At 60.0% G+C, this 10,762-nt stretch overlaps 1 protein-coding gene across 2 annotated transcripts; it reads right to left on the bottom strand.

Annotated features, from left to right (window-relative positions):
• Positions 1-1,066: 1,066 nt before the first annotated feature.
• UBXN6 (UBX domain protein 6) lies at positions 1,067-10,476 on the bottom strand. 2 transcript variants are annotated; one of them, XM_033134304.1, is made up of 10 exons: positions 10,255-10,476; positions 7,253-7,416; positions 6,702-6,766; positions 5,552-5,680; positions 4,375-4,472; positions 3,668-3,743; positions 2,925-3,009; positions 2,471-2,821; positions 2,195-2,343; positions 1,067-1,646 (listed from the first exon to the last, which is right to left on the bottom strand). In XM_033134304.1, exons 1-10 carry the CDS (start codon positions 10,335-10,337, stop codon positions 1,518-1,520), a joined length of 1,329 nt encoding a protein of 442 aa, XP_032990195.1. In that variant the 5' UTR covers positions 10,338-10,476; the 3' UTR covers positions 1,067-1,517. The 2 variants fall into 2 exon arrangements, with proteins under 2 accessions (XP_032990195.1, XP_032990196.1); XM_033134305.1 differs by lacking the exon at positions 10,255-10,476 and adding an exon at positions 7,789-7,922.
• Positions 10,477-10,762: the final 286 nt, after the last annotated feature.

Here is a 10,762-nt window from a genome sequence, read left to right as displayed (position 1 = left end):
TGGATACAGGCGTGTGTAGAGGACAGGCACGTGTTAGCCCTGTGGACATACTCCCTGTACCAGTCAAGTCCCCTTAAGCACCTTGTAGCTGGGCATCTGACAACTAGCAGTTGGGGACAGGGAGGGGATATAGGACCAGACTGACGGGCCAAGGCGGTGCTGGGTTCCCGAGATAGGGCGACATGAACAGGCGCCCCATGTGGAGGACGGCTAATGGTGGCCCAGGTGTGAGCCAAGGACATGCATGGGGACAACTTGCTGGCTGGAGGTGAAAAGGGATTTTTACTTTTAAAGTCACATTCAGGGCCTTGAAGCTTCAAGTCTGTCACCCAGCTGGCAGTGGCCAGAGTATGGGCCACCAGGCTTACATGCAGGGGAGGATCTAGAAGGAACTGGAGCCAGGCGTCTACCTGGGAGTGAAGGCGGGGACTGGGGAAGAGCGACGACCCAGGCTCGGGCATCTCCCAGGCAGGTGTGACTAGAGGTGACGCCCTGGATGCCCCAGGCCTTGCTTCCCTTAGCTCCCTGTGACTGCTGTACCATCACCACGAACGATGGCTTAAAACAACATGAACTTACAGTTCTGGGTGTCAGATCTGACATGGACCTCACTGCATTAAAATGCAGGTGTGAGCAGGGCTGGTTCCTTCTGGAAGCTCCAGGGAGTCCCTGTCAGTGCCTTTTCCAGCATCTAGAGGCCACTGCATTCCTTGGCTCGTGGCACCTTCCTCCACCTTTGAAACCTGCAGCGCAGCATCTTCCCTTCTCTCCTGCCTCCGTCCACAGATAAGAACCCCTGGTGACACTGGGCCCATCTGGAAAACCCAGGACAGTCTCCCACCTCAGGATCCTTAGCATGTGATTACATGCCAAGTCCCTTTTGTCGAACTAGCATTCACAGGTTCCAGGGGTGAGACGTGGCCACCTGTGGGAACTTGTTCTGAGGGACCTAAGAGGCTCGCCCCACAGCCCCGCTGGGGCTCCCTCCCTCAGCAGGTGGGCTCGTTCCCTGGGTGACGCAGCTGCTGACCCTGCTTTGCACCGTATGCTGGAATTCACCACAGGAGACTAGTCAAACAGCCTGTTTATTCGGGTTCAGAATTTAATGTTACAGAACTCCGTCTCCCTCATGTGCTAGTGTTACTGGCAACCCCACAGGGAAGCTTCAGGGCCAGCTGTGACGCGTGGGCCCGTGCTGCAGGCTCGCTCTCCTGCCCAGGGAGGTGCCCATCTATAGTACCTGGGGTTCCATTAAACAGCTTAATAGCAGCAGAACGCTTAGACCCAGCGCTACCAAGGAAGCCAGGACAGCAGCTGTCCCCTGAAAGCCCTCTGGGTGGGGTTACAGGCCAACCAGCGGCCCTCTCCTGCCCAAGCCACTCTGGGCTGTGCAAATGGTCCCAGAGGAGGCTGGGAGGCCCTGGAGTGGAGGAGGAACCGGGCCAGGAGCAGGGGTGGGGGGAGGCAGGAGAGCATAAGACAGACCCAGGGGGGCTGAAGCCAACCCTGCTTTTATTTCACGAGAGCTTCTCGATGGCCGACAGGAGCTCGGGTTTCAGGAGAGATGAGTCTGGCTCAGCTCCCGCAGCCCTGATGTCCTCCAGCACTGCGGCGTCCCATGAGAAGGTCAGGAGGGCTGAGGGCACCTGTGTGGGGCGAGAAGCCTCAGCCTCGTTCCGGCCTTCATGTGAAAGAGCTCACTTCCTTATGTTCATATCTTCACATTGGAGCCAGGCCACGCTCACCCGGGCTGCTCCCCACTGGCAGTCACAGCCCATTCCCTCACAGATGACCCGCACTCCTGGATGCCCCCTGGCCTGGCTGAGGTGGTCCCAGCACTGGGCAGCCTCCTTCCTTCCTAGTCTCCTTGCATCTGGAGCTGGCTGCCCTCCCACTCCTCTTCCTTCCTCCCCAGTAAATCCCATGTCCAATCCCATCTGGGTTCTGCTCCTCAGAGGACTCAAATTAACACACTTGCCACCTTCCTTCCCATTTTATAGGTGGGAAACTGAGGGCACAGAGAAGTCACTCAAGGCCACACTGAGCGGAAAGGTAGGACTGAAACCACGGGAGCCCAGCCCAGGGGACCCTGCTCCTAGCACCACCCCATACTGAAGAGCGCCGCCCTTGTGGGGAGTGTGCGCGCTTTCCACGAGAACCCGGAGACCCAGGATGTGGGGAGCTTGCCACGCACCAGCCCACACTCATTGAAAGCCAGGTTCTCGTCCTCCGACAACTTCTGCCCACCAGAGGCCAGCAGCTCGAAGGGCAGCCAGTCGCTCTGCAAAGCTTCCCGGACAAACGTGTAGAGTGCGGCCACCCGCTCCCGGGCATAGAAGGTCCCTGGCGGGGCAGGACAGTCAGATCAGGGCTGGAGATCCTGGGAACCCCCCAGGGCCCTCCTCAGAGCAGAGGCACAGGAAACCCGCAGCCAGTTCCAGCGCCGCAGCCGGCCGCCCCTCCCACGCACCCTGGAGGAGGCAGCCGTCGGGCAGGCGGACGCGCAGCAGCGTGTAGCTGTACTTGCGCATCTCTCTCTGCTCCTCCTTCTCCCGCATGGCCTTGGTGCGCAGCACACTCAGCCGCTCCACCGCCTCGGCCCTGAGCCGCTGCTCCCGCTTCACCTCCTCAGCCGTGAGGTTGAAGAAGTCGACCGGCAGGTCGAACTGGGAGGCCAGGGGCGAGGGCCGGAAGACGCGGCGCTGGCGGGCGAGCGTGGCCCGCACGGGCTCGGCGCACAGCAGCTGCTCCTTGTGCCTCTCCAGGCTCTGGGGCTGGGCCAGGGCGGTCTCGCTCAGCACGTAGAACTCTTCGGGGCTCTCTGGGGCGCAGGGATACCGTTTGCTGCGGCGGGAGGCCCCCGGGGACAGGCCCCTCCCACTCCACCTCGTGGCTCAGCCAAGGCCCTTCTCTACTCAGCTTACCCCGATCCGGCACCGGCAACAATGCCTTCTGGAAGCCAATGGCCTCGAAAAACTCGTGGGTCCCTTCCAGGCAGTTAATGCGCTCCTGGGAGCAGAGCCGGAGGTCACGGAGGGCCCTTGGGCCTCCACGGGCCCCAGCAGCCTCGCTGCCCGCCCCACCTAGCCCCACCCAGCCCAACAGCCCCCTCTCTCGGAGCCGCTGCTACCCCTGGACAGCACAAACCCCACGAAGCTGCCGAAGGAGAGCTGCGGGGTCTCCAGCAGCGACTCACAGAGAGAGTGGGGCTCCAAAGGCCAACAACCGGGATGAAGGAGCTGAAGGGCCAAAGGACAGTACGGGGCAGTCCCAAAGGTAGAGGGGGGCTGCTGTGATGCTGAGGGGTGCGGCAGTGGGTACCCGACAGCAGCACAGGTAACGTGGGCCACGGTGGCAGGACCCCGCAATTTCTTCTCAGAAGCCAAAAATCTGCATTTGTGTAAGAAATCGCCCCAGGGCTGTGTTCCCAACCGTAATTCAAATTAAAGTCAAAACACGCCAGCGGTGTTGGGCAGACTAACTATAGGTATCCCACGTGATCTGTGTTCATAAAGGCCCCGCTCCACCTGCCTCCTCTGCACCTCAACCCACAACCCCTGGAGGGGCCGTCCCCCTGGCACCACCGCCAGACTGGGCCCTGTGTGACTAAGGCGGCCCAGCCACGCTGGCCACTGTCACCTGGGCTGTCACTCGACACAGCCCTCACCTGGAACACCTTGTTCTGCAGCTTGATCTTCTGGTACTTCTCCTCCTCGGGATGCAGGTGGATGTTGTCCAAGTACCTGGGGCAGAAAGGGGGGACAGGGACAGGCCCAAGTTGGCCGCCTGGCTCTCTGGATCTCCCACCCCCAAGCGGATAACAGATCAGAGCCACCCCCGGCTTTGTGGTAAGTGACCCAGGAGCTGCCATCATACTTCAGACACCCCATGGAGCCCAAACCCTGGTGCCAACAGCCTTGGCCACTGCCAGGGGCCTGTGGCTATGCCTGCTCCTGGGCCCTGCCTCCCCTGGAGGGCACAAAGCACAGTATCGGGACGGAATGGACAGAGCATACTAACGGGCCACAGTGTGTTTGGGAGCTTGGGAGGGAAACAGACTCCCAGCATCCCCGGACCTACCCAGTCACGGGAGTGGGCTGGGACCCTGCCTCCCTCCCACTCCTGATGATCCCAAAGGGAAGCCAGGGGCGGGAACCCCCAACTCGGTAAACCCCTTAGTTTTACAGACAATAAACTGAGGCCAAGAGAGGCCACACGCCTTCCCCATAGGTTCAGGGGGTGAAGAGTGGGGCCTGGCCCCTCCCAGAGCTAGGCCCCTCCCAGGGCCAGGCCCCTCCTGTGACCCCTCAGCAGCAAGTCACTCTGCAGGCCCAAGGAGCTGGCACCCGGGTGGGGGAGCGGGCGCCCACTCACTTGGCGATGGTGTCCACGCCCAGCTTCACCCTGTCCCGGTCTTTGTTGAATGTGTGGATCTTCATGATGGAGGCAGCTACCGGGTCAGTGGCGAAGTGCTGGGAGGAAGGAAGGAAGCGCATCCAGCCGCACTCACCTCACGGCCTGGAGGCCTCGCTCCCGGGCAGGGCAGCAGTAACAACAGTGATAATACTAAGAACCGCCTCACGGCGGGCCAACCAGTAGCTTTTAATGGAAGCAAACGCAAGTGTACACGCCCGGCAGAAAAAGAGGACAAAAGCCCTTTCGATGATGCCATCCTGTGCCTCAGGCCCCTAAGGAGGGAGGGGTGTCAGCAGCCCAGATTATGCAATAGAATTACAGCTGCTGACCAGCAGACCTCAAACAGGACAGTAGCCTGCGTGATCCAGGTGGGCTCAGGGTAACCGCAAGGGCGCATCGGGAGGGACCCAGACAAGGCAGCTAGACAAAGACTCGGCTGCCACCCTGGCTGTGAAGATGGAGGAAGGAGCCACAAGACAGGTGGCCTGGAAGCTGGAAAAAGACAGGAAATGGACTCTCCCAGAGCTTCCAGAAGGAACACAGCCCTTCTGCCACCAGTGAGAGCCATGTCAGATTCTGACTTTCAGAACTGGAAGAAACTAGACGTGTGTTTGAAGGCCTTAAGTTTACCGTGATCCGTTGTGACAGAAATGGGAAACTCAGGGCAAAGATAGGTGGGTGTTCTTTTCGTTCTTGCAATTTGTCTTTAAGTTTGAAATTATTTCCAAACAGTTTTAAGGGAAAACAAATAACCAACTGGAGTTCTTTTTACAGATTTAACAGCTGGCAGTTTCTATGTTGCGCATGAGTGCTACGTTAGCTTTTACACAAAACAAAAAGCAAACAAGTGACGGGCAGATCCACGTGCGTCAGTAGTTTGTACACATTTGGAATCTCTCTGAAAAGGGACCTCAACTACCCGTAGAGGCTGGGTGGTAGGAAGGCGGGCAGGAGGCCGATTTTCTCTGCCTACCCTTTTGTGTGTGAATTCTGTACTACACGTAAGCGGTATCTCTTTGACAAAGTGAAAACTGTCACAAAATACGCCGGTGGGGACATTACAAGGGATCTGTGCCTCCCGCGCTTACTGAAGGAACCTCTAGGTGGCGGGTGGGGGCCTGGGGCCACCACTCACAGAGAGAATGGCCTCTTTGATGTGGGTATCCCGCTGGTCCTTCCTCAGGATGGCCCCCGTGAGTGGGCAGGTGAAGTACACGCCAGGCACCAGCAGGTGGGTTGAGCCTTCCTCTTTGGCCTCGGGTACCTGGGGGGATGGGGATGAAAGTGTCGGAGGCTGGACTGTGGACAGAGGCCACCCCAAGCCACTGAGTGCCACAGCCCTGAAAGCATGGCCCTGGGAGCCAGACATGTCTGGTCCCAACGCTGTCCCCTCCACCATGGGACACCTTGGCTCAATGACCGAGCCCATTCGAGGCTGTTTTCTGGTCTGTGAAATGTCTCTGCAGGACCAGCTCAGAATTCAGTGTAGCAGCTTCAGACAGTGTCCAATCAATGGCTCCTGCTGTTCCAGTCCCCCATATCTGGTGGCAAAGGGGCTTTGTGGGGGGGTGGGGAAATCAAAAGTCATGGTGGCCTGGATGAGTCCTGGCCTCGATCTGCGCCTCAATTCCTAGACAACGTCTAGGGTCTCCTCCACGCTAAAGTCCAGTGGGAACTTGAGGGGCAGGCTGCTGGGAAGACCCTTTCCACAGAGCTCTCCTGGAGGCCACCTCCTCCAGGCCTCCAGTACACTGGTCTCTGCAGAACCCTCTACCTCCCAAGAAGGCTGCAGAGGCTAGTGCTAAGGGTACCGGCTTTGGGGTCCCACAAACTGGGGCCCCCATCCTGCCCCTGCCAGATTTGAGGTGCATGACCAAGGTCAGCTGGCTTCACCTCCCTGAACCTGTGTTCTTTTCTGAGAAGTGGGAATTGTAACAGCACCTACCCTCATGGGGTTACGGGGTTGGGGGGAGGGACGAGTTAATGGGGCCCAGTTCTCCTCTCAGCACCTAGGCCTGGCATCACCAGGTGCTGAGCTCGGAGGTCCAGTTAACCCCACACTCATACAACCCGCCTCCATCTTTCAAAGCAGGGTTCCCCACCCTGACCTCTCTGCTGGGTCCCCCGACCCCCAGCACCAGGTGCTTACAACCCAGGGCTGGGCACTGGTGTTGAGGAGGAAATGGCCAATGAGACAAACGTAGGCGAGAACCTGGCAGGAGGTCCCAGCTGCCTGGCCCCAGGACTCCCCTTGAGGTGTCGTGCTACCATGTGGATGCTTTTACCATGTTGGTCCCGGGGGCCTCCGGGCTCGCACCGACAGTCGCCTCGGCTTGAAGTTCCTTTCTCACTGGAGGGACAGGCAGAGATGGGTCAGCGTATGTGTCTTGCTGGCCCCCAGGGCCAGCCTTGTCCAGGGCCCCCCATGCTCCTATTGTGAGTGAGTCAAGTTCTGGTCCCTCGAGCCTGAGGGCCTCGCTGGCCCTTCTTCCCAGACCACCACTCCCTGCACCCAGGTTTCACCTGACCCACTGGTGACCTTCGACCTTCTGCCTCCTCCTCCCTCTCCTCTACGTCCCCTTCCTCCTCCTCACTCGGTGCCACCCAGACCACATATCAGACCCATGTTCCTTTTCACCCTGCATTTCTCCGCTCTCAAAATTGTGACTTTGAAGCCCTCCAAAGTTGCTGGTTATGTAATTATTTTCATCTCTGGCCAAGCACAGGACCTGGGACCTGTCAACACCCATGGACTGGCCTCGAGGATGGGAGGCCAGAGTCCTCGCTCCACCCCCAGGCCAGCCCCTATTGCGGCTTGAGGACGGGCGCAGCTCACCCTGGTTCCGGATGGAGTCCTGCGACACGGGGCCCCGGGCCCTGGGCTGCCTCTGCTCGAGCCGGGCCAGGGCCGCTGCCGCTGCCATCTGCGCCTCATCGGTGGGTCCCTGGCGGGGGTGCTGGAGTGCCAGCTGGTTGGGCTTTCCTTTGGGGGCCTTCTCCCTGGGGAGAGACAGCGAGGTGACGCAGGATCAGACAGAAGGGCTGCCCTGTCCCACTTCTATTCCCTTCAGGGTTAAATGGGGGTAACAGCACCCCCGCACACATGCTGATATCTTCAGGTACTGATGAGACTCAGAGGTATCATTCCTCTTCTCACTCCCTCCCCAGTAAGAGTCTTAACCCTTATTGTCTACAACAGCGACCGTTGCCTTTGAGCACATACTGTGTGCCAGGCAGCGCCCAATTCCTCATGGCAACACCCCCTGTGAGGGAGGTCTTAAGATCCCCTTTCCCACGTCCTAGAGGATCACCGAAGCTCAGAAAGCGGCAGGCCCTGGGTAAACGTGTTATAAAGATCCGGTTTAATCTCACCTCCACCCTGGGAAATAAGCACTGTGATGACCCTAGGGGACGATGGCTTCTGCATCTGCTTAGCAGGGAATGAGCGGGCTTTGAATGTCCCAGCAGAGAAGTCCTTCCTCCTGCCCTGGTCTGCCTCACCGGCCTCGCCGCCTTCTTCCCTCAGGACCCTCTCCTGGCCCCAGCAGTTGGGGGCCTGTGCTAAGCCGTAAAGCCTTCTCCGGAGCCAAGGCTCTCAGTCCATGGCCTCACCCCTCCCGCCCCGCTCAGACACGCACGCAGCCTCTCTCCTTACTCCAAGTCCTCCGGGGCCTGCCTCCTGCCCATTCCGACCCCTCTCGCCAGCCCTCCCCAACGCGGAGAACCTCGTGGCGAAGACAAAAGGAGTCACGTAGACTTGCCCTAGCCCCATGTGACACTGACATTTGGAATATGCCTCTCTCCAAGACACCTCAACCAGCCCCTTCCTGGCTCCACTGGGCAGCCACAGGGATCCCTGTAAAACCTGAGCCAGCACTTATCACAACTCTGTACCAAGTCTTCCCACTGGCATAACAGAATCCTAAAGCCACCCGTGGCCCTGGGCCCGGCGCAACCTGCCCGTCTCCCCGGTTCACTCCTCTGTCTACATTGCTCTCCCAGCTGTTGCTCACACAGGCTCAGCTGGGTCCTGCCACGGGGCCTTTGCACTTCTGGTGCCTTCTGCCCCAACGTTCTGCCTGGGAATGGGGTGAGGAAAGGGAGGAAGGCAGGTCTGGGAGGGGGTAAAACTGCTTCCTGCCAGCACACGTGAGGGAGGAAGAGGGAGAGAAAGAGAGTGGGAGCGGGAAAGGGGTTGTTTTCCACATGGCTGAGTCTCACCTCCTCCAGCTCTTAGCTCAAATGTCGCCTTCTCCAGGAGGCATTCCTGGACCATCTATGGGTCCCCTCATCACTCACTATCCCATGCCTTTTTTTTTTTATGGCCCCAGGCACCACGTGATCTTTCATCACATGTGTATTGATTTATTTGTCCATCTTCCCCCACTAGAAGACCAGCCCTGAGAGAAAGGGGATTTTATCTCACTCATGCTGAAGTGGTGCTTGACACACACCCTCCTGCCCACCTTGAGTCTCCCATCTTGCTCCTGACGTGTCACAGAAGCCTGGGTCTCCACCCTACTGCCTTGCCCTCTCCTCCCAGGCCTCCACTATGGCACAACCATCACCCCCACCTCCTTTTTGTCACACAGTGCCAGCTGCCCCAGCCCCCACCTCCACCCACCACTTATGGAACAAATGAATGGACCCCCTTGTCTGATCCATCGCTCCCCCTGGACCCCTCTTAAGCTGCCCTCCTCTCCCTCCTCAGGCTCCCAGGACACGGTTTTCTCCACTCTGCTTCCCTCCCTTACAAACAGGGGTGGTCCTCACAGGCCTCCTTCGTCCCGCTCAGCACTCCCCTCCCAAGAACCCCCAATCCTCGTGACAGAGGCCCTGAGGTCCTTGCCCTGCACCCACTCGCCCTCACCCACCACCCCTTCCTGCCTCTCCTCCTACCCTCTCCCTCCCAGCCCCTACCTCTTCACAATTCCTTCCATTGTTCCTCACAGGCCCCTGCCCAGGCTGCCATCTTTCCGCAGCCTCTCCTCTTCCTAGGACCACTTCCTCAGTCCCCACAGCCCCCTCTGCAGCCCCTTTGCTCGTCCCACCACCCAGCGGAGCTTTCTTCCCAGCCCACCAGCCCTGACGTTTGGCATCCTCCCTGCTCCCGGTCTTCACTGCCCCCCTGCAGCTCTGGCCCTCCACACACCTCTCTCCACTACATTTCCAGTCTTGCCCCCGGGCCTTTCCTTCTCCAAGTCCTCCCCAGACAACCCACGGAGGCCCAAGGGCACCCTCTTCCTACTCTCCCTTTCACTCAACCACACCCACAAGGCCCCCACCACAGCCCCTGCTCCTCGCCCCACCCCCCGCCTCCATTCTCCTCCCAGACCTTCCTCAGCCCCTCGCAGCACCACCACCCCATTCACCCAGACCTCCCAAATCCCTGCTGACCCTTCCCAACAATGCCTCAGGCTCCCTGGCCTTCCAGACTCTTCATCTATTCCTCCCGCACTCTCCAGAACCAGGGCCCAGACCCCGATCACCACGGACGCTCAGCCTCTCGCCTCTTTGCTTCTCCGGGCTCAGCCCCCAATTCCCATCACTTTGAGTCTCCCAAATCTATAAGCCTCTCCGGGGCATCTCCTTCGCCCCCGAGCCTCTCCCTTGACCCCGCGGTTCCGCTGCCCCTGCCCCGCCCCCTCGGGCCTCACCGTCCCGCCCCGAACCCGGAGGCTTCCCCTCCCTTCTTACTCCCACCGCTGCCCCCACGCCCCGCCCCCCGAGGTCTCTCCCCACCCCCCGAACCTCGGCCTCCCCGGCCCGCCCCTCGCCTTCTCAGGCATCCCTTGTCCATCCCCGCCCCCGGCCTCATGCCCAGCGCCCGTCACGCACCCCACCGACTCCGTGAGCTTCTGTCCAGGCCCCGCGCCCTTAAACTTGATGTCAGCTTTGATTTCCTCAAAGAATTTCTTCATGGTGGCGGCGGGCCCGGCGGCAGGGGGCCGCGGGGGGCGAGGGGCTGAGGGCCCAAGGGCCCAGTCAGGGAGGGGTCGGCAGGAGCCAACAACCGGAAAAAAAATACGGCGCCACCAGAAGTCCCGCCTTCGCACGTCCGCCCACGTGACAATCGGCCCGGCGCGCCTTTCTAGCTCTCTGCGCCTCGCTGGCCCTCGGCGACCGCTCTGTACTCTCGGGCCGCGTCTCGGTGGTTCTTCCGGACTCCGTTGCCAGGGGCGACGTGCGCGCTTCTAACTGGTGGTTGAGCTTGGACGCCTTCCACCGCTTTCCGTGAGGGGTGACAAGAGAGGGAGGGCTAGGCCATCTGACCTCACGGGGAGAGCTCTGGCCCTGCTCGCAAACCATCCCTGGCTCCCCAGCCCTTACGTGATAAAGTGCCAAT

This window comes from Rhinolophus ferrumequinum, chromosome 18, assembly GCF_004115265.2.
Source record: "Rhinolophus ferrumequinum isolate MPI-CBG mRhiFer1 chromosome 18, mRhiFer1_v1.p, whole genome shotgun sequence".
Taxonomy (NCBI): Eukaryota; Metazoa; Chordata; class Mammalia; order Chiroptera; family Rhinolophidae; genus Rhinolophus; species Rhinolophus ferrumequinum.
This window is presented reverse-complemented; position numbering and strand designations above follow the sequence as displayed.

Coding starts and splice junctions, on each gene's coding strand:
- UBXN6 (XM_033134304.1), bottom strand. CDS start 10,337: ATGAAGAAATTCTTTGAGGAAATCAAAGCTGACATCAAGTTTAAGGGC. Junction 3,744..4,374: donor GGCGTGGACACCATCGCCAA/GTGAGTGGGCGC, acceptor TTTCTGCCCCAG/GTACTTGGACAACATCCACC. Junction 2,344..2,470: donor CGACGGCTGCCTCCTCCAGG/GTGCGTGGGAGG, acceptor CTGCCCCGCCAG/GGACCTTCTATGCCCGGGAG.